General features: G+C 43.0%; 2 protein-coding genes across 5 annotated transcripts; one reads left to right on the plus strand and one right to left on the minus strand.

Moving 5' to 3' along the window:
- The first annotated feature begins 5 nt into the window (after positions 1 to 5).
- LOC146381674 (ataxin-2-like protein) lies at positions 6 to 10,697 on the plus strand. Its single transcript, XM_084937768.1, has 23 exons — positions 6 to 754; positions 2,075 to 2,114; positions 3,055 to 3,111; positions 3,389 to 3,460; positions 3,604 to 3,763; positions 3,944 to 4,065; positions 4,177 to 4,268; positions 4,414 to 4,662; positions 4,827 to 5,272; positions 5,358 to 5,444; positions 5,523 to 5,636; positions 5,731 to 5,811; positions 5,919 to 5,980; positions 6,670 to 7,025; positions 7,140 to 7,209; positions 7,330 to 7,470; positions 7,687 to 7,750; positions 8,039 to 8,217; positions 8,321 to 8,462; positions 8,567 to 8,676; positions 9,474 to 9,653; positions 9,749 to 9,908; positions 10,018 to 10,697. Exons 1-23 carry the CDS (start codon positions 630 to 632, stop codon positions 10,065 to 10,067), a joined length of 3,159 nt encoding a protein of 1,052 aa, XP_084793894.1. The 5' UTR covers positions 6 to 629; the 3' UTR covers positions 10,068 to 10,697.
- adprh (ADP-ribosylarginine hydrolase) lies at positions 10,681 to 18,818 on the minus strand. 4 transcript variants are annotated; one of them, XM_084937769.1, is made up of 8 exons: positions 18,478 to 18,818; positions 17,446 to 17,569; positions 17,168 to 17,276; positions 16,751 to 16,849; positions 16,572 to 16,677; positions 14,186 to 14,452; positions 12,783 to 12,997; positions 10,681 to 11,414 (listed from the first exon to the last, which is right to left on the minus strand). In XM_084937769.1, exons 1-8 carry the CDS (start codon positions 18,483 to 18,485, stop codon positions 11,266 to 11,268), a joined length of 1,077 nt encoding a protein of 358 aa, XP_084793895.1. In that variant the 5' UTR covers positions 18,486 to 18,818; the 3' UTR covers positions 10,681 to 11,265. The 4 variants fall into 4 exon arrangements, with proteins under 4 accessions (XP_084793895.1, XP_084793896.1, XP_084793897.1 ...); XM_084937770.1 differs by having other exon boundaries at positions 18,423 to 18,818; XM_084937771.1 differs by having other exon boundaries at positions 18,415 to 18,818.
- Positions 18,819 to 22,630: the final 3,812 nt, after the last annotated feature.

A 22,630-nucleotide genomic window follows, 5' to 3' on the forward strand; every position in this document is an offset into this window, starting at 1 on the left:
AACGCCCCCTCCCCCTTTGAGCCGGGTTTGCAGTCAGCCGCGCGCGGATTCAGTCAAGCTGTCCTAGCGAGAGGAGGTGTTGACCGACCGCAGCAGGTTTTCCAAAGGAAACCTGAAAATCTAAGTTCCACGGCAGAGGACAGTAACGCCGAGCAGTAATTTTTTAACCGACGGTTCAGCGGTGTTGGATTTAAGGCGACGCGGCCGAGGATATAAAGTAAACCCCGGAGGGAGAGCGTCCGAAGTGAGCCCGAGGATCACAGCTAATGCTAACCTAGCCAGCCTTGGCTAAATAATTACACGGAAGCTGGTGTAATTTTTAATTGTCGCTTGCTTTGGCGTAGCCTGTGTGGTTGTAGAGTAGATAGCGTGGGGTAATTTGTTAAGTTATGTGTTCGATTTAATTATATTATCGAGGTGTTTTTGCTTTTACATGTTAGGCCACACGCGACTGGTGTTCACCTAGCAAGATTAGCCACAATAGCCGGGGAGGTTACACCGGCTCTGCGCTTCTTAGGGCAGCTGATAACTGCTAAAGATAGTTCGCTTTCAAAGCTACTTCACATCAGGAGGTATCGGTGTTTTTAAGTGAGCTTACACTTGATACTGTCTAAGCCTTGTGCTTCGCAATGCTGAAACAACAGCAGCAACCCGGATCCGGCGGGAGAAAGGCGTCTAACGGGACATCGGGCCCTGCCGGTATGTCTTCTACAGTCAGCGGGATCAACAACGCCAACAGGGCACCGGCTGGAAGGTAAGGGGGCTGGGATTTTTCTTTCAGGACAGTCCGGGGATTGTCCCGTGACTCAAAGGCCTACCGGTTAAAGCGCTGTTTCCCAGTGGGCGTAGCCCCAAAAATAGAGCTTACCTAGAAGCCAATGGGATTCACTCTTCTTAGATTGGCATCATATGTGGACCAATCAGCACGCTCGAATCGAACCCAAACCGAATCAGCGAAGTGGCGAAAGCTAGGAGTAGCAAATCAGCATAGAGGTGATGCAAAGTTTATTTGGCCTGTTTTTGGTTGAGAAGGGGCGAAAGAGAGGGGAAGGAGAAACTGTTTACATGTATAACATCACGTCCCAAATGCTTAATAAAAACGTCTGATACAGTGGCTGTGTTAACATTACACAGTTGTTATGACCAGTACGAGGTCGCGTGTGCTGCTGATTTGTGAGATGAGCGCGTTTACTGAAGTCTTGTTAGCTCCGTCTTTGTTTTGTAACCGAGCATGTAGCAAGCATTGATACGAGCCACAGTGGCCATTCATGGTGGAGTTACGTTTAGCATGCAGATTGGTCTACATCACCCTTTCATGGCTTTTCCAGTCGTATATCAAACGTCTTTGGGCAGAAATGTGTTTTTAATTTTCGATTTAGACTTCCTGTTTTCTATCTTAAGGACGCATATAAAAAAAAAGATTCAAACTAAACTGACATACGTTATTTATGTCTAATTATATTTTATTTATATCAACAGTTATTATAGGGCAAATTGGATTACGAATATTACAGAGAAACCAATTAATACCCTTTCAGCAAGCAGGCAGTGAGAGTTGGGAGAAACATCCCTTTAAACAGAAGGAAACCTACAGAAACTTGCATAGCCAGGCCCCGGGGAGGGTCGACCATCTGCCTCAACTGGTTGGGGTGAGGGGAAAAGAGAGAGGGCAGGGGAATCAACAAACAGTGTGGTAATAAACACTGGGGAGAAACTTGAAGCTCTAGAGCCAGACATACCTGCAGTGAGGTGAAGGGGGATGGGACAGATTGGGGGGGGGGGGGGGTTAATCTGTAAACAAATATTATTTCTTTAAACAATTTCTATGTTCGGATGCCAGTGTTTTTCCTTTAAGTCACACAGTTAGAGTGCGCGGATTGAGAATAAATTAACTGTGGAGCTTTTCTGGTGAGCAGGAGTGACATAAGAACTTGTCCTGCCACTCTGAGTAACTTTGCTTCTCGAATAACCAATTTTTCTAGTGTGTGATGTGGACTGTGACACTGACTCCTCAGACTTTGAAAACAAGTTCTTCTCCTTCTGAACAGCGAAACTTTTCTGTTTTGTTTTTCAGGAATCGATCTTCTGCAAAGCCATCATTCCAGTCATCTCCTGTAAGTATCCCGATCCACAAAACTGCAAATACACACTACATTTTTAAAATATTCTTGGGAGGGAAAATATATGGCGATACTGGGTACTTTTTTATAAATTATTAAATTTTACTCATTTAGAAGCATCGCTGGTGTAAAACCCATTTTATAGGTCAATGTATTAAGCCCTTTGCCTGTGGAGTCAGATATGAGTATGACCTGTATTTGGTAAAGTCCTCCTCTGTAAAAGGGCCATTGAAAGGTTTATCTACAGCTGCTCTTCACTCACCTGTGGCTGATTGCATTAGCTGGTCTTTACTATACCTGATCCGATCCACAAAGTTACTCTGTTATGACCAGTCATCAGATTGGGGTTAAAACTGCGTGTGCGGTTATGTGATTGTACACAAGACTGTGGAGGTTGGTTAATATCTGATATGGCAGATGTAAAGGATCAAAAGTGAAAGTAAAGGCAGTTGAGTAAGAGTGAATTGTTCGTCGTGTAAAGTAGCCGTGGTGGCCAGATGTTGAGTCGCGGTTCGACACTAACTTTAAATGCAGTGACAAGTCTTGAGTAATTTATGATTTCTTCTCTCCACCACGTGTAAAAACAAAAACAAAAAAAGTCTGTTATATGGAACTGGACGTCACCTTTAGCATAACCTGTGCAGAAAGAAGATTTTTACCTTACCTGCTCTGGACTAATTGCAGGATTTACACGCGGTCATAGTCAGAAGACGGTTTAAGCTGATGATGTAACAGGCATAGCTGCCGGGTCGGACTTAAAAAGCCAAGTTATGACGGATTAACTTAACCAGGAATAAGAACTTCTTGGTGTAAAGGGCCTCTGAGGGTTAATGGTTAACTCTGTTCTAGTTTGTCAGCGTCAGCCCGCGTTAATTTAAATATATTGCGTCTTTGTAAAGCTTTGTTTTGAAAATCTTTGTTTCCCCATGTGTAGGTGTTTGAGGGTGTCTATAACAATGCCAGAATGCTTCATTTCCTCACAGCTGTTGTGGTGAGTCATTTGGCTGGTTGTCTTCTTCAGACCATGTTATTATTATCATTATTATTATTATTTATTTTGTAAACAATAGTCTTAGAGGTAAACTTACCTACTGTAAAGGCACTCTTTATTACATGGTGGGATCTGTACACTGGTTAATTTGTTTCACTTTTTTTTTAACGTAAATACGCAGTTTTTCCACAAATAATATAGCAGTTATTGATTTAATACTGATATAAACACTTCTCTGGTTAGCTATAGTTTTTAAAGACTGTCTTGTCTCTCTCAGGGATCCACATGTGACATAAGAGTGAAGAATGGCAGTGCATTTGAGGGCATATTTAAGACTCTCAGTTCTAAGGTAAGAAGCTCAGGTCACACAGGCATGCACATCAGTTTGCCGCTTTTTTTGGGCAGTGCAAATAATCCTGTCAGAGTGATGGTCATCTTTTCTGTGGTTGTTTAATACTTGCTGAGCGCTGAGTGCTTTCTCAATGTCCTTAGTGCGAGTTGGCTGTGGATGCTGTACACAAACGCAATGAGGAGGAGGGCTCAACATCAGCTCCGCCACGGAGGGAGGACATCACCGACACCATGATCTTCAGCCCCTCAGACCTGGTCACGATGATCTGCAGAGACGTCGACCTCAATTACGCCACCAGAGGTATGAAAACGCACGTGTGCCGAGGGTCAAGTCAGGGCAGGCTCTGGGTTTCTGCAATCTGGTTAAAAGAATGTAAACGTGGTGCTTCTTCATTCAGTGTGAATGGCTGCAGATGTAATGGGGAAACTATTTCAGATTTATCCACCTTGTTTTGACGTCTTCTTGCGTTTGATTTTTCAGACACCTTCACGGACACAGCCATCAGCTCCAGCCGCATCAATGGAGAACATAAAGAGAAGGTTTTGCAGAGATGGGACGGAGGTGACAGCAACGGAGAGAGTTACGATTTGGAAACTGATACAGTAAGTTTCATACACTCTGTCAAGTTTCTGTGTATACAGACTGTTACTTATTGTTAACTCTTGCGCTGATTCCTTTACTACCCCATTAATCTCCCTTTTTTGTCTCTTCAGTCTAACGGCTGGGATGCCAACGAGATGTTTCGTTACAACGAAGTCAAATATGGTGTCACATCAACGTATGATTCCAGCCTCTCAATGTACACGTAAGTTACCGCAGCAGTTTGTAAAATACGCCAAAAACATTCCCTTAACTAGTCAGTAAGGTTATAAGTATCAGTATTTTTACTGTAGGACACGTCTGACACAAACATGCAGATTAAGTCAGTTTTTATTTCTCCCACCGCCCAGTGTACCGCTGGAGAGGGGCAACTCTGAGAACTATCGGCAGAGGGAGGCACGCGCCGCCCGCCTGGCCCAAGAGATTGAGTCGAGCCCCCAGTACCGCAGTCGCGTCAACCTGGAAAACGATGAGGGCAGAACCGAGGAGGACAAGTTCAGCGCCGTGGCGCGGGACGGCAACGATCGAGAGAGGGGCCGTGAGAGCCCACGTGACAAAGAGCGGGAAAGGGGTAGAGACAGTCCAGGAGCCAGCAACAGGTGAGAGGATGTTTATTCTGAAATGCTTGTCAGGAACATAGATATAAGGGTTGTACTTATTTTAGGTGTTCACTCACTTTTTTCCCCCTTTTTTGTGGGGGGTTCCAACTTAAAGCTAAAGAGTCAAGTTTGAAACGCGTTTGCTCCCCTCTTTTCTCCACCAGGGAGGGCAAGTACATTCCATTACCTCAGCGTCAAAGAGAGATGAACCGGGAACGAGCTGAGAGAGGCTCTGGCGGGCCTCCATCTCACAATCGCCTGAGTGGAGGTTACCGCTCCAACCCTCCATCCTCCTCGTCCCCAAAACCACCCCTGCCCTCTGCAGCTGGGCCCCAGCCCGGTGTCACCCCCTCGGAGAGAAGCAGCCCTCTGTCGGGTCGTGTCAGTGCCTACGCCCCTCACCACCCACAGGGAAACGCCAGCCCGAGTCCAGGCTCCGGCCCAGCCAGCCCCTACACGCCTGCTTCACCTGGCGGCCCATCATCCAGTTCAGCTTCCGCTTCAACTGCCCCGTCCCCAGCCAGCCCGCCCGCTCCACACGGACACACGGTTCCTCATTCCCACTCACTCCCGCACTCGCTGTCCGACGCTAGCAGACCAGTTAATGGAGGTGAGTGTGTGAACTTTTATCAGGATCGACTTCACAGCTGTAGCATCTATGCCTGTCGCTAAAGCAGATGTTTCTGTGCTTTCAGTTGCTGCAAGGACCTCTCCTAAAGCCCAAAGACCTCCACAGTCAAGCCGGACAAGCCGCACTCAGAACTCTCACGCTCAGTCCACAGGTACAGTGACATTCTGGTCACCTCCCATGTTAATTATGAAATTCAATCAAACTAACTTCACTTTCAATTTTCTTACAGCTACTCGTTCCCCTAAATCAGGCTCTTCCCAGGACACACCTTACTTGGACACATCTTCTGTCTCGCTGCCTGCTCAGAAGACATCAGGCCCCGCCCCTCTCTTCCCTGTAGATGGTACAGTCTCTCCTAATGTTTGTGTTCATAGAACAGTTTTAAGCTTGGAATTAGAAATTCTGCAACTAACTGGATTATTGTGCCGTTTTCACAGTGAATGAGATCCTCGGTGCAGCTGCAAAGGAACGCTCCGGCGAGAGCCCGAGCACAACAGAGGAAAGCAAGACGAGTAAAGGTATTTAAGTTTGGTGCTGGCTAAATGCTGGAAATGAGCTTTTTGCCTAGTTGCGCACCCTTTGTGTTGTTGTTTGAAGTTCTCAAAACTCTTTTCTCTTCCACCAGCGCCGTCGGTTCAGCAGAGGTCCCACATTGAGGAGCTGCGGAAATTTGGCAAAGAGTTCAGGGTAAGAGTCACCAATCACAAGGCTGCGTGCTGACATCAGTGATGTCAGACCTCCCTCCAACATCACTCCCATCTGAATCATGTTATGATGATCAACTTTAGCAGATGACGCTCAATGCTAGTCATCCATCTCGGTCTTTACAGTGTCACTGACCAGTAAAAGCTTTTATTCAATTGAACTGCCACAGTAACAAAGTAAAAAGGAAACAATGATCAGTATTAAATTATTTTACAACATTGGTGTCAGCCCAGCAATTCACAGGCAGTACATGTCTAAAATAAAAGGCTCGATTGTTATTAAATGTGACTGAGCTGAAAATTGCTGAAATTATGACATCAGGCTGCTGCAAAGCCTCAGATTAATCTGTTATGACTCTGTTTCTGTGCACATTGTTGGATTGGACTCAAGATTCTTGTTTCACGGTCTCCTCTTCCACCTTTTCTTAGCAACAGTGCTCCTCATTTGGATATTATTATGACCTATTATAGCGGGATTGCTAATCAACACGTTTTATATTCTTGTTTCTCTGTGAACTTAAATTAAACCTCAGTAGTTATAACAGGCTCCTCAGTTGTGAGGCTTTGCTGTCATGTCTGATAGTAAATTAATTATTTGATTTGTTGGATGAAACAAACAATTTTGCTTTTACAGACCAGCTGCTTATCCCTCGACTCCTTTTTATCTTCCAGCTCCCACCCAGCGGAGCTAACTCCAGCTCTCCCAGTTCTCCTGCAGCAGGGACGACCCCTCCTGCTGTAAGCGAGGTCAGCCAGCCCAGCGCAGCCAACCCCGCGCCATCAGACGCTCATCCTCCATCAGAGTCTAAACCTCAGCCTGCAGCTCCCAGTCCTTCCCAGACCCAGCCTTTGCCAGCTGTCTCCGAGGACCCCTCCAAGGACACTGCAGCTACACTGGGCACCACAACAGCTGCCGCCACGGCGCCCCTCTCAGACAGGCAGTCCCCAGCCACCCCTCAGCCTGCCAGGACCCCAGGAAGTGAGGAGGTCAGGTCCGAGGCAGCGGAGAGGACAGAAGGCGTAGCAGAGTGAGTTTAAATAAAGGGACCAAAGATTTCTGACTGTGAACTCTGTGATTTATTTTTTTTAACTCAGTTTATTGCAGTCATCATAATTTATAACAACTATTTTCTCTTTTGCAGCCAAGTAAAGAAATCAACCTTAAACCCAAATGCTAAAGAGTTCAATCCTATCAAACCTCAGATGCCTATGGTAAGACACTTGAATCTGTTAAGTCATTAAAGCTTTAAAAAAAACACACACACACAGAAATTAAGATATTATTTCATATATTGAATCTACATTTATTTACCCGTGATGTGTTTCTGACAGACGAAGCCCAACACTGCGCCCACCCCACCTCGGCCAACTCCTCAGAGCCCCGTGGTGCTGCAGCATCCAGGAGGACAGGGGCCGCTCTACAACCCCCAACCCTACCTCTCCTCCTACATCTCACAGATCCACTCTGTGCCGGTACGCAAGCCAAAAATAAATAAACATGGTCACTTAAGGCGTCTTTCTCTAAATGTCGTGCTTAACACCGTCTACAAATATCTTGCTGGCATTTGAAACATGCCAATAAAATGCTAAATATTCACGTGGAACTGTAATCAGATACTGTTTGCAGTTTTTCTTTTCACATTAAAGCCACAGTTCTTGTGCTCACCTGTTGATCTTTTTGTCTTTCAGCCCCCACAAATGTATCAGTACACCATGTCTACAGTGGGCCAGGGAAAATACCCCAGAGCAAAAGGTAAATGCAGCGTGTGCTTTTTATATTGTTTCCCACATATTTAAAATGAATTTCCTGTCAGCTCTTGTCACAGGCTTGACTTTCGGCTCCAGAGAAAGTGCTGACTGTTACCTCAATGTTAACCTTGAGTTATGATGTGCTGTGTAACACAGAGCCGTCATGCTTTAAACTTGCAGAAACGCTTAAATCAGAGACGACTGAACTCTGGAATCTGCAGTGAGGAACGGGAAAGATGGTGTTTTTGTCCTCCATGTTTCTGTTCTCTTAATGATTGGCTCCTCTCATTAGGCTCGGTTGTGGCTCAGCGCTCTGACCATGGTTCTTCAGCACCCCCCATGCTGCAAGCTGCATCAGCTGCTGGGGCCCCGCTGGTAGCATCCCCTTACCCTCAGTCCTACCTTCAGTACAACCCTCAGCAGTATGGCCAGCAGCAGGTCATCCAGGCCATGACACCCTACCCTGGACAGGTAGCACGTCTGCCCTCCAAACACATTCTGTAGTCGGGGTTTTACATTATTTCTCATTCAGCAGAATAACACCTTTTTCCTTTCTTTTCTCCATCCTCAAAAGCCCATGTACTCAATGCTGCAAGGTGGAGCCAGGATGATAGGTCAAGGTGGGGGTCCCCACCCACAAGCCCTCGGTCCACCAGGAGGGCCCCAGTTCTCTGCACAGGGAGATGGACCTCAAGGCCCACAGCAGGGCATCTACGGTGAGTGGAGATGGATGTGAACGAGAAAATATCCAGGTGACGCGAATCGATTGATTTGTAGATACAGAGTCGACCCTGACGTGAATTCTCTCCTTCCTCTGTAGCTCCACAGTCATTCTCCCATCACACAGGCGCAGTTCATCAGCCTCAGCCCTCCAGTACACCAACAGGCAATCAGCCCCCACCCCAGCACACTGCACCTAGCCCTGGACAGGTAAGACGCCCCCGAAAAGGAGAAGGGACCGTCCACCTGGTCTGTGCAGTGGGGGCTGCTCATTGCTGCTTTATGTCCACAGCTTCGACACACCTTACATTTTCAGACTGGATTGTGTGAAATATGTTCAGAATTCATTCCAATTATATCTGTGAAGGTTCTCAATCATCCAGGTCATCGTTGTCTAAGGCGCTTGGGAAGAAAAGCGTCTGGACTTCTTTAAGTTGCCGTGAACAACCATCTTTGAACAGAGGCGGTGGCTTACGACACCAACCGTCTGACGCCTTAGCGCCCACTCACATCCTGGGCCATTTGATCACATGATAGGGTGGGGCTAGGTTTCACAGTGAGCTCATCCAAAACCTTGGCTGATAAACCGTTTTTCACACCTTGGCTCGTGTGATTAGTTAGAGGATCAATAGGGGGTCCATTGTCCCTCTTGGGGGGACACTCCCACAGGGGTTAAATCTGGGACTCTCCATCATTTGACCCTAAAACTGCAGAAGCTTCTCAGATGAGAGGTAAACGTCTTCAAGCAACTTAAAGAAGTCCAGATGCTTTTTCTTTTTAAGCTCCTTAGACTATGAATTCTGAAATTAAGCAGCTTGCACTATCAGGTTGATTTTTGGTGATATATGTGATATATGTGAGATATGTTGACTTTATAATAATAAGCTGAAAAGCATAGCACTTGTTCTAATCTCACTTTTGGAAAAGGCACATGTGCACCTTTTCCTTCTCTACAGCTTTATTTTTATGGCCCTTGATGAATTTTCACACCTTGATGTGCTTTTCAGAACGCCCAGTCGGGCCCACAGCCCCAGTCCTTGTACCACTCAGGCCCCTTGTCGGCACCCACCCCACCCAATATGCCGCCAGGCCACACGTCTCCACAGGGTTCTTACTCCATTCCGGGGTACAGCATCCATGGTCACCAGGGCATCCCACCCACCTACCCCCTTGGACAGATAGCACAGGTATGTGCTCCATTTTCCTGTTCTCCCCCTTTTCTCAGCAGGTGGTGTTTTAACTTCTGATCTAAACCGTGTCAACTGATCTTGTTGTCCCCCAGGCTCATGTTCAAGGAGCCATTTCGGGTCCCCACCATTCGGGGAGCCATGGTCAGCCCCAAATAGTAATGTTGCAGCCTCAGCAGGGCCCTGGTGCAGTACCCCAGCACCCCCAACACGGACCTCAGCAAGGAGCACACCAACACTTCTACATCCAGCAAGGTATCAGACACAACCCCTCCCTCAGATTTCCCTTTTATGGGTCAAACAAAGGTGTCGTTTGAAGCGCGGGCTTTACAGGCTCTGTTTTATTTTTGTTTACCTCCCACAGCGATGCAGGTCCAGACACACCCCGCTTCCTTCCATCCGCCTGGAAACTAAAACCTCTCTGCAACCTCCCAGATTGTTCTCCCCCTCTCCCAATCCCCGTCTGCTGGATGAGAGGCCCAGAGTGAACGCGACTCATTTAAAACAAAGAAACTGACAGGATCACACGGAGCAGAGAAGAAATCAGAAACCTCGCAGCACCTTACGCTTCTTCAATACAAACCTCGGTGTCCGTGCGGCACTAGGAGGAGCTTTTTAATGCTAACGATGAAGGTGACAGAGGGTGGCAGCAGCGCCTGACCCCTGGTGCTGTCCCGCTCTTCTCCCCGACTTTTTTTTATTTACCCTATTCAGAGACACGAGGCACCTTACTGGGAGGACCAGGCGCGGAGGGAAAACAGCAGCAGACTCTTTATCTTCCAGAATTGTTTTTTAGCCTTGTACTACGACACAAATGAGAAACGGACTGTCGCAGGATTCTCATGAATACAGGAAAGGAGGGATTTGAAGACGAGATGAGGACTTTTAGCAAAATTTTTTTTAAACTCTATTCAGTAGTTACAAACCATCCCCTTTCCCCTTCTTTTTCCCTTGTAGGAAAATCTAATTAAAAAACAAAAAAATGGACAAGACAAAAAAAATTTAAAAATAAACAATGACCAAAAAATAAAGTTTTCAACTCAACTACAAAGCGTTTAATTTATTGTATTGTTAATTATGTTTTTGTCTGGAGCATTACAGTTTGCCTTCTCACTTCAGGAGTTAACGACCATGAGGCACACCAATTTATTTTTCATTATCCTTTAGCAAAAGCACATTTAATTTGAGGCTGGAGCGTTTGTCATTATGTCAGGTTGAACAAAGCAAATTACCTCCCAGAGGATGCTGCTCATTCGTTTCATATTCTCATTAGCTTGGATTCGTTCTGCTCACAGGAGCAAATATGTTGATTTAAAACGGTCACTAGGGGGACCCCTGCTTATACGCTAGCCTCCCTGCCAACATCACGAGGCACTCTGTCCTTGTTCTGGCAGAGAGGACTCTTTAGGTTAGTAGGACACTGTGCTTCTGCTTCCCCTTTAGGCGACTATGGCAACATACTGTGGCTCAGTGACAGCTCTCTAAATCAATGTACTACTGAGCACACCAGCTAGCTCTACTTCAGTGTGTCAGTGCGCGTGGCCCAGTTTCCCCCTCGCCGCAGCGGGCCGGGACACGCTCTGTCAGCACGGCGGGGTTGCAGCGACCTTCCTCAGTGTGACAGCGCGTAGAGCTGCTCGGCACTGCGCTCCAGTCGCTCCCGGTACTCCAGGTTGGCGTAGTTGCCTTCGGGGACCCCCTGCAATCTGTAGAGGAGACCCCAACAGCAGCACGCAATCACCGCGGTGCTGTCGCTGTCACCTGGACAAGAGAGATGAGAGCAGAGTGAGCAGTTAGTGTGCGTGATAATGCATCACTGACATTTATCATTTATCTTTGTGGCCATCTTAAAAGTGACTAATGATTTTTTTTAAATATTATTATTATAAATAATGACCATCCATCACTAGACTGGCTTCTTTGGTGGGGATTAATATTGTTGCCTCAGAGACAGAAGGTCCCAAGTTCAAACCCACCATTTGGCCGAGGCCTTTCTGTGTGGGGTTCACAGGTTCTCTCCCACAATCCAAAGAAAACAAAGAGTGAGGTTGGGTTAATTGGTAATCCTGTCCAGGGTGTACTTCTGGTTTGTTTTTTCTCTTATTAAACAAAGACACCAGATTTTTTTTTTTTTTTCATTCACACAGTTTGTCTCACACCTTGTTGCATAATTATTGAGAAGTCAAACAACTGGCAGCTTAATCTTCATGCCTTACTTTATCAGCTGACATCAAGCTGTCCGTTTAATGTCTGATTTACTTCTTAAGTCTTGTTCCATGTTCACAAAGTTGCTACTTTCCTTAAAACAGGGACCAGTATTGGGTGCAATTGCAGTACAATTGTTTCTAATGTAACACATTTGCATTCCTGAGTTCAGAAATCACATTAGTTTCTAATTATCTGCACTTTGAGACAGAAACTGCTTAAGCAACAACCAGTCGAACTCAGTTTACATGGGAGAGAAATTTCCAGGGAATTTACAAGATTTCTTTGAAGTTGTACGAAAGGTTACATTGTTCCTTCAGCTGCTCTCTTTAGGGGTCACCACAGCTGATCAGCACCCTTCTGTTACACCAACCCTCTGCAGGTCCTCCTCCACTACTTTCATGAACCCTGAGGTCTGCCTCCTTTCCTCTGCCTGGCAGCTACAAATACAACATCTTTTATCCACTTTCTGTCATCTCAGCCACAATTCCCTCAATTTGTCTCCATCATGTCTCCTCGCCTTCTTCCTCTGTCAGTGGATACACCAAATACCTTCTTCATAGTTCCCTGTAGTTACATTATTTAGCAATTAGGTGAAAGTGCATCTCAAGCGGTGCTGTTAGTTTAATAACTTACTTTGTACAGGGATTTAATAATCCATTGCTTAAAAAAACAACACCTTTTTACGAGTGACTGTGTGTAAATGTTTGAAATGAGAGGAATGCTGGCTAATATATAAACATGATGGTTACCGGAGTCACTATCAAACTAAACCAAAGACTGTAAAAAAGAAAAAGCAGACTTCCAACTAAAGCTGAGTTTGTGTTAATATAATTAAACACAGATATTTTAGGTAAAGGTTTTACATTTAGTGTAAGACTTCACTCACAGCTTATACTACATTACACCAGTGAGACCTCTGACCTCCATGGAAGGCGGCCCTGCTCATCAGCTCTTCCCAGTCTGAACCTGCGCCCAGCAAGGCGTCCAGCGCTATCATTGGAGCATCATGGCCACTGCGTCCGGCCCAACCTGACAAGCTGAAGCTCTTATAGGCTTCGTCTCTTTCAGCAGGGCCGTAAGAGGCAGGCCAAATCACAGGGCCCACACCGTGAGCGAGGCCCCTCAGATCCAAGTACCTGCAGACAGGAAAGGGGGGTTCACAGCATCTACACGGTCTACCTGTGTCATTCTCTCTCTGTTAAAATGAAAAAAATAAAACACAATGCAGTCATGTCATATGGCTGTTACTACAAAAAGGTCTGTTTTTTATTACCTTTGGACAAAATCAAAATATATTTCTGTGTCCAGCCTAAAACAGACTGTTTTTAGCTACTCCTACCATTTAATCACTCGCTTACTTTTAGGGTCATTCCATCTCAAATCATCAAAATGTCTCAATCAATCATTTTTGATTTGCCAGATTTAAAATGTGAACATATGTAATAATAATCGCAGTGAATTTCTTTAGCTTCATATATGTAATATAAAAATAAAATATCAAAACATGTCTCATAATTGGCTAGTTTAAATATTCAAAAAATAACGCCGTCCTCTAAAGTCCCATATTTGAGCACACTTTTAAAATAACATTGCAAAATTCAACTAGCGATAATTTCTTAATATATAAATATATATATTAAGAATACTTTAATATGAAAATGTTTGTCACAAAATGTGTTAGTCATTAAAAAAATGATTTTTAGACAGCTAATCCAAATATTGTGGTGTTTCCAGATGGTACTCTGAAGATCAGTGTAGCATTTTCATATATATTGCAATAATTGCAGGATTCACTCTGGGGTTTCTCGGTTATAATTAGACCATCTGGAAACATTTTGCTTTTGTTGTACAACTTATCAGTTTTTCTGTTCGGTGTGAAAGTTGAAGGAAAATTCAGTTTTCTTACTTTTTGTGATTAAGAATTTCATGTTAAAAAGTATTCTGCATGTTTTAATTTGCATAATTTAATTTGCATTTGTCATCAAAACTCTTCCTTTATATCACATGATCTCATTCAAGCATATATTACATCAAGTTACCAGAAATATAACAGGCACTTAAATGTTTTTCTCCCAATTTTGCACATTTACCTGAATATAGTGTTTTGCACTTACATTGATCTTTGTCAGAGGATGTAGTACTGCGGGATAAAAATGACATTTGTTCTGCTTAAGTAAACCTGACCGGTGACATTTTAGTACAATTTCATGTCACCGTCTGTTAACCTTGACGCTGAAATAGGTTAATAGAACTTGCTGATGCTGGAAACTTTAATGTGAATTCAACATGACAGCCTAACAAGGCTCAATTTCAGCAGCCCATACCATTGCCACTTGTCACAGAAGTAGCCCCAGTCTCTCTCGGTCTCCTCCACGGCATAGCCTCGACCTTCAACGAAGTTCTTTGCTATTGGGCAGGCCTCGTTTATCAGGCCCAGACCCCAAGTTGTGATTGGCCTGCGCTGGATGGCGTATGAAGTGAAAAGGGCTGACGCGACAGCTCCCAGGAAGCCCGTGGGGTGAGGATGGGTCATTCTGCCTGTCTCGACAGCAACCGCCACCAATGACAACAGCTGGTCGGGCTTTGGATACCTGATGGGGATGAAATATTAAAGACCTTATCAGTATTTATTAAGGAAGATAATATCTATCACCTGAAATATTCAGGTTTTCTCATTGACATGCACAGAACTTCTGAGCATCATCATTCTGAGTTAGTATGGTGCAGATAAATACTTCTGGAAAAAACATGTTTTTTCCATAAAGAAGCTGTTATTCTTCCAATAATTGAATTATCAGTATTTGTTGAGAGCTAAAAAAAAACTAGTAAATTATTTGTTGTTAAAATGCTAATAGTAGATATTTTTCACTTTTTCTGTGTTTTTATATAATTAAAAAGAAAAACTCAGCATATCTGGCACTGTATTACTATCAGACACTGTCAAAGAGTCAAAATCAGCATTATAGTCATAAGCTCGTTTTTTTTTTTTTTTTTTAATGCAGTCTACCTTAACAGATGAACTTGAATCACTCATTTTAGACACTAAGAACTATTTCAATGGAGTGAACTGCAGATCACCTTCCTAATATTAAATAACAGTTTTATTTTATTAGATTTGTCTCAACTGCATTAACTCTCATGACTGATTTTTGTTTCTTGCCCCCGGGGGTATCCTGAAAGAGAGATCTTAAACTTAAAATAAGTAAAGTATACATATATTAAATATTGCTCCTTGTTTCTGCTACATGTAGATGAGCAGAATAGCGTGAGATCACCTATGCGACCTCCTCTTCTATGCAGGAGACAAAAACCCCACAAAGAAGTCAAAAACTCCACAGGAAACCTTCACCTTTGAAAGTCATGTGAGTTGCATAAGAAGGGCAACACTTTGTACCTCAAAAACAGATAAACAGAGTCCAAGAGAAAAATATTACTCTCAGCCAATGTGGACTATTATAACTGATGACTTGGACCTGGATCTGGGATCATTATTGTCTTTGGGTGGTTGTAACGTTGAGGATATTAAACTTATTTCTTGTATAATGTGAAACACAAATAAAAATGGATTTACCTTTTACATTATTATACTAGACTTTTGTGCTCTGTAAAATAATTTAAGGATCAAAAATAAAACTAGAAACACAGAAATAATTCTGTCCTCATCTGTATTGCATTTAGCACAAAGATGGTTCTCAGTTTAGATGCTGGTTAGTTTGCTGATTATCTTTCTAACAGAATTAAAATAGTCTCCAAAAGACTTCAGGTCAAGTCCATTTGCCATTTGTACAGGTGTTCCACAAGGATCTATTCTTGGAGCTCTTTTATTTGCCCTTTACACAAATAATACTCTCTGCCACCCAAAACTGTAATGTCAATTTTTATGCAGATGACACCACTATATATGCCACAGTCTCTTCCTTTGCATTAAAAATCTACAGTTCGCTATTGATACATTTCAAAATTCTCTTATTAAACATAATTAAATTAAAGACAAAGATGAGCTTTTTATAGAGAAACAAATCTTGTTTCTTAACTATTTTATCTGCACTTATACAATTATGTATTAATTATACACAATTATGGTGATATTGTGGTGATATTGTTAATATCCACTCATATATGTTATCATGGGTCATTCTTTTCTTAGTCAAAATTGTATCTTTTATGAAAAAAGTGGCATGGATTTAAATATGTTGCTGTTGATAAATAGAACAAGTTTAAAAAAAAAAGAAAAAAAATACAATTTCTGCTTTGATTGGAATATTTTAATGGTTTTATAAATGATCTCCAACTACACTGCATGAGCTTTTCTTCATTTATGAGCATGCACAATGTATCCTTGTCTTGTGTTCAACTAGCGTGCATGTTTCTGTGCATTTTTTATATGTGGGTTTTGTACACAACCCTCACTCGAATAAGAGTTCTAAATAGGACTACCTAATTAACCTAATGTAATTAAAAATTTAAATAAAAATAATAATTTGGAACGCCTTTCACTCACTTTTTTATTAAAAAACTGCTCTGAGAACACAGCAAAACACTCTCTCAGAAAAAGCACGACTCAGACTCAGTTCATGATTAAGATGTGCTGCATCTGCTCAAGACAGCCATATTTCAGAATTATTGCCAATTAAAAAGTAATAACCAAACCCACTGCGGACTCAGGGAAAGAACAAACAACATGAAGATTGAAAAGTAAGAGCTTTTTACCTCAGGCCAATGCACATGGACCTCATGGCTGCTCCACAGCCTGTCCCGTCAGGGTTATATGCCACTCTGTATCCCCCTTCCTCCCCAGGCTTTAGCTGGGAAACCCCTAAAAGAACAAAGCTTTAGCTCTATATCGCCTCCATAAACAGATGTTAAATGACTTCAAAATGATGTTTTACCCAGAATGCTCGAAGGCCCTGGTTTCCTGCCCTCCATGTCCTTCATGGCTTCCACATAACGAGCAGCCACCTCATGCATGAGCTCCTCCCCAGTCTTTCCTGTTAGGATGACACACATTGTTCAAATTGCAGACTTTAAAGAGGTAACTGATCTGTTAACAGGACTGCCTGGTTTGCCGTATCCCACTAAAGGTCAAGTTGTATTTCTGCCTCTTTTTCCCCCACTTGTGTAGCACCTAATATAGCGCTAAATCAAGGCAAGGCTGGAAATTAGATTTGACCTTTTTTTGTGGAGCTCTTGAAGAGGCGTGAACAGCGTCTGTAAGGTCAATCCAATCAGCTCCTCGATTCCAGCAAGATGTGCAACAGAGGAAAAACCAAGTAGAACAAAATGTTTTAATGTGGCTTTGGACTCGCCTGTTGCTAGTCCTTCAGCTGTAGCCAGATGCAGAACTGTGTCGTCACTCACAGGCCAGTCAGGGAGCTCAGCCTTGATGTTCTTTAGGCCACCAAGTTCCTGAAGCTCCTGCATGGACAGAGAGGATGATGATGAACACTCCTTTCTTAAGAACTCCCTTCTAAGTCATCATCAATCAAAACTACATTTAACTCATAAAATAGATGATACCTTCATCTTTATGCATAAGAAAAAATAGGAACCCTGGATGGAAATGCTTTGCTGGTCCAGTACTGACCTGGTGAATAGCTGGTCCTGATTCATTGTACTCCCACAGCTGGTTCCTGTAGCCCAAGGCATCACCAACTCCACTCAGCAACATGGCTGCCTTGTAGAGCTCAAGCGTAGCAGATCTGCTGGGGCTGAAAAGATCACAGTTACCCTGCTGAACTTTGCAAAGATCACTTAAAATGCACTAAAGGCCACAGACGGACAACCCGATCAGCTCATAGTGCTTTTAACTTTACGTTAAATAAAGAAAACTCATTGGAGAAGTCAATGAGCTAAAGTCTTGATTTAGCTCAGTCATAGATTGGCCTCCCCAGCAGCTGAATCTCAACATTACTTTAGAGGGATTATCTTGACAGAGAACAAAAACAAAAGGCAGCTAACATGAAAAAACAAAAACAAAACAGAACTTCAAATGTCCTTTAAGAAGCCCGGAGAACTATTCCTAAAGGTCAGAGAGTTCAGGCTGTGTTGAAGTATAAATTTGGTCATAGCAAATATTGACTTACAACATGGTTGGAATTGTACCAACTCTGTTTTTGTCTTATACACTGCACTCTATTGAAGTTTACAGATTTTTTACAACAAATCTCCCATTTTTCTAGCAAAATATAAAGAACAGTAATTGCACAGTAATTTACGCTTACTTTTTAAAAAGCAATAATCACTGATAACATTTAACCCTTAAATAATAGCTCTGAATTAAAAATGTGCTTTATAGGAGAAATGCGCTGTTGTGTCAAAGCAGTCATTCTTCTAAGTTACTATGAGGCTAATTTACAGTTACTTGACATAAGTATAGTACTAGCCTATGTAGTGCTGTTAGTAAACATACACTGTAACTATAAATATCCAAATATGTTAACGTGCATTGTACATTCAGCGTAAATCGCAAAAACTGTGTCTCTAGAAGTCATGATGTGTCTCATATAAACAATATCACGTGTGAAGAGTTGATCTAACAGGACAGGTCAATTACAGAGAAACCTGATTCAAACTAAGTAACGCAGGACGTCCTCCCTCCGTGCAGCTGCAGCCTCACCGCTCCATTGCAGCGTGTCGTTCCCACAAACGATCCTCAGGAGGCGGTTACACGCGTCCAGTTAACACCGCGGCTGCACACGGGCCCTGCTTGGTTGTTGCAAGAAGTAGCTCAGACTCCTAGCTCAAAAAAATTGCGTTCATTTAGAAAAGTTATGGTAACAACTACTTTTCAAACCACAGCCAACAGCCGGACTCGCGTGAAAACGTGCGGGCTAAAAAAGGACACAGAGACGAACCAAGTTTAGCTCTCCAGCTGGCAAGATGGGGACAAATGTTTAACAGCACGATCTCTGACGAGTTCCCAAGCACCGACCACACACACACATCATTTCTGTGTGTGGGGATCTGAAGGTGATGGATTTTTATGGTCAGTAAATGTCAGGGGGATTTTTTTCTGGACAAAACCTGACTGTTTGGTATTTTCTTCATACAGACATTTCTCCTTGATCAAGTTTCTTCCTTGTCCATTCTTCACATTTGCACCAAAGTGGTGCTTGCATAACCTTACTGACAACCAGACACCACCATCAGCTCCACCTAAGCATAGGAATAAGTGTAATATGTAGAAGTGGATTGATCCAAATACTGAGAGTATTTATACCAGTGCTGGTATAGGAATTAGATCAATACTAGCCCAATAGGATCGATACTTAGCTTCTATATAGTGCTTTTCTACTCTCCTGGAGCATTTAAAGCGCTTTATACAACATACCCATTGCTTTCTACCCATCATTCACACACATTCATACCCTGATGGATGCATTAGAGAGCAACTTGGAGTTAGTATCTTGCCCAAGGACATTTTGGATGTCACGATCGAACCACAGACCTTTTGATCAGTAGGTGACCCACTCCACCTCCTGACTGCCACCCCAATGTCTGAACCATTTCATGTTGACTGTCTCGTCTATTTTATTTATAGCATATACAGCACATTTAATCTACAGAAGCTGACCCAAGGTGCTTTAGAGAGACGCACATTTACATTTCAGATCTCCAAAATAAGCAAGATGCAATATACATGATAAACTGAAAGGTGTGTTATGTCATGTTAATTATTGTGGAAAGTAAAAATCACAGTCACATCACAGTGGTCATTCAAATGTGCTCAGAATTAGGCAAAGTGATGACGATTCACCTCATAAATCATGACACGCTGCTATCCCCCACATAAGCTGCTTTTATTGGTTAAAAGTATCAATATTGGTATCAGCAATACTGGCCCTGTATTTACTTTGTGTCGGATCAATACCAAAATTTGCAGTATTGCACAGCACTAGATGGGTGGCCTGATGTGAGCAGATGTTTGTAGCATCTCTGTCCTGTGAGCTGCATCAGAAAATCAGTTTGTATCCAGCTTTGTGACATTAACTAATCTCACATATATAGAGAGAGAATCAGAAACTGCTTTTAAAACAAAACGCTTCAAGACACTTCATCACTTCACTGAAGATAAACAGCACACATAAACTGTGGAAACAAAGAAAAGAGTTCGTGAATATGCATTACAAGAATAATAAAAGTTTGGCAAGCAGAGCATGCCAGATGATGATCTTGGCAGTTCAGATGAAGGATCAAAAATCTGACGTATTACACAAAACACAAAAAATCAAGGGAACCAGTCCCAGACACAGTACATGATGCATAAAAGTTAAAGGACAACACACACAGTTACAGGCTGGCTACACTGCAGTGATGACCTTATAGCATCTTAAGCAAATCAGAATCAATTTTAAGAAATAGAAAAAAAAAATCCAGCAAAGACTTGACACCAAACCCGAGACATGCATCTGAAACTTTATTTGATCCATGATAGAGTTTCATGAAGTCTCATCAGAAATGGTCTCAGTGGAAGGGTTGTTGTCAAGAAGCCATTCCTAAGGAAGAGAAGCAAAGAAAAAAGGCTGAGGTTTGTCAAAGTACACAAGAACTGGACTGAAAGGAAACAGGTCTGATGGAAATGTGAAACTGCTGGTTCGCATCATCGTCAGTATGTACAGAGGATATTAGGAGATAGAAATAACAGCGAGTGACTACAGCCATCTGCAAAAAAACATTTAAGGCTCTGTCAGGATTTTTCTCTTCAAAGAAATGACTCCACAGTTCTCCTTCGGGGTTCAGAAAAGCATTACATCATATTATAATCAATTCTATGCTCTTAAAGTCCACTTTAGATGAAGCCAAAGCTTCCACTGCCAGTGATCTGCCCATCAATCGGATGTGTTCTGAAGCTCTTCCTGCCACAGGGTGGCATGGTTTCACTGCAACAAATCAACAGCTGCTTTTAAAGAGACCCGGTGATTGATGCTGCCAGCTGGTGGATCCTGATGCCAGACAGTGATTCCCCATGGCTGATGCACATGGTCACTCCTCACTATACTGCGCAATTATCATCAAAGGGGAAGTGCAAATTGAGGAGCTGAGGTATCAGGAGGGAGAAGGCCTGGAGGCTATTTGTCACATGAATTATGAGGCCCAAGGGCCATAAAAACTATGGCGCGCACAGAGAGCCACAGAGAGAAAGAGTGGTGAAATAAAAACGGATGGTGCATGTGCAGATATGTTAGGATGGATTGTGGAGGTGCCTGCAGTTTAGGACTGTGTCAGCAGTGTTGTAGCTGCATTGCTGTGCTGATACGATATTTTAAGAAGATAAGAAATGTCTGCAGCAGTCAAAAACATGTCATACCAAGGCAGCTGGCTGCACAACAAATGTCCCTCAGTCCAGGTTACAAACTGATTTGGTATACACAGCGCTCTTATTTAAGCAACCACAGAGAACATTGATTACTTCCATGTCTATCCAGCAGACAGGATAAAGAATGGCTCGGTGCAAAGTAAACAAAGAAAAGAAAAGAAAAAATCAGCCATCAATGCTATTTAATAAAGTGGCAATAGACAGCTTCCCCTTCTTTCCCCACTGCCATGTGCCTCTGTCACAAAGACTGCAAACCATTATTTGTTTAGTTATAAAAAACACGTGGTTGTAGCAGGATAAAGCAGGCAGGTTCTGCTGCCTCCTCGCTGTAGAATTAATGCAGCCTGATTCAGCTCTGCATCCATTTATTCTCAGGTTCTTTTTGATTTCTATCCCTTTCCCTCCTCTTCTTCTTCTCTTCCTTCGACAGCAGGACTTTTGTCTGGCAGAATTTCCACAGTTTTTCTTAGTGTGCCATTTCCACCATCTGCAGAAAGCACCTGGGAAAACTAAAGCGCCACCCCGGTCATGTTTTGGTTGTGCCAAAAACTTGTCTATTTCCAGTTTTTAAGCTCCTTAACAAACATGTTTTTACCCATTTTGCTTAATCCAACACTGTGACATGTACCACCACACCGGTACGAGTTGCTTTATTTAAAATTGGAGGTATAGCCATGTGTAATTTTGTACAGCTAATCCACACACTGAGAAAAGACCATTACCCTCTCTGCACTCATTCATTCATTTCCTTCACACTGAAAACGAGATAATAAAGCAGCCCCGTTATCCTGTTGCACTGTGGCCAAACCAAATACCATCAAGTTTATTCCCCACTTGCCATTTCTAATTATGAAACCAGAGAAATTTCTCCTCATGTGATTATGTTTTTTAAATTGCCACCGCTGGCACGGTCGAGCTTCAGTAAGCAGTGCTGCTTCTCTGCTGGGGTGGTTGGTTAAAGGCAGAAGGTACAGTCTGCTTGACTAAGCCTGACAAACTCGCCCCCAGGTTGCCTCTTAGGGACACGGGCTGGAGTGTGGTTTTGCAACCAAATCATATTCTCTTCTTAATGCTTCCTCTCCCTCCTTTTCCACACGTCGGTCTCTGGTGGACTTCTAAACACATCAGAATTTGCCATTTTTATTATTGCCTAACCTTGCTCTGTGTACTCTTCAGAGTTATTTCAATATTAAGCTGTCTGCCAACTTCAGCATCTGGAGGCAACACGCAACTGCGGTCATTGTTCATGACTACTGAAAACAAGAGGGGGGGCATAAAAACTATGTTTTGACTTGCTTTGCAATCACATTTCAGCAAATGCAATCTGCAATGCTCTCCCCACGCAGACTGATTAGCTCCATACAACCAAAGTGTCCTTGAAGGTTTGTGATCTAAGTACTCAGGCTACAGACAGTAAAGCTTCCAGTAACAAAGAGCATGTTCCCCATGTTTG

Source organism: Perissodus microlepis, chromosome 8, assembly GCF_051167445.1.
Source record: "Perissodus microlepis isolate ML-2025 ecotype Zambia chromosome 8, ASM5116744v1, whole genome shotgun sequence".
Taxonomy (NCBI): Eukaryota; Metazoa; Chordata; class Actinopteri; order Cichliformes; family Cichlidae; genus Perissodus; species Perissodus microlepis.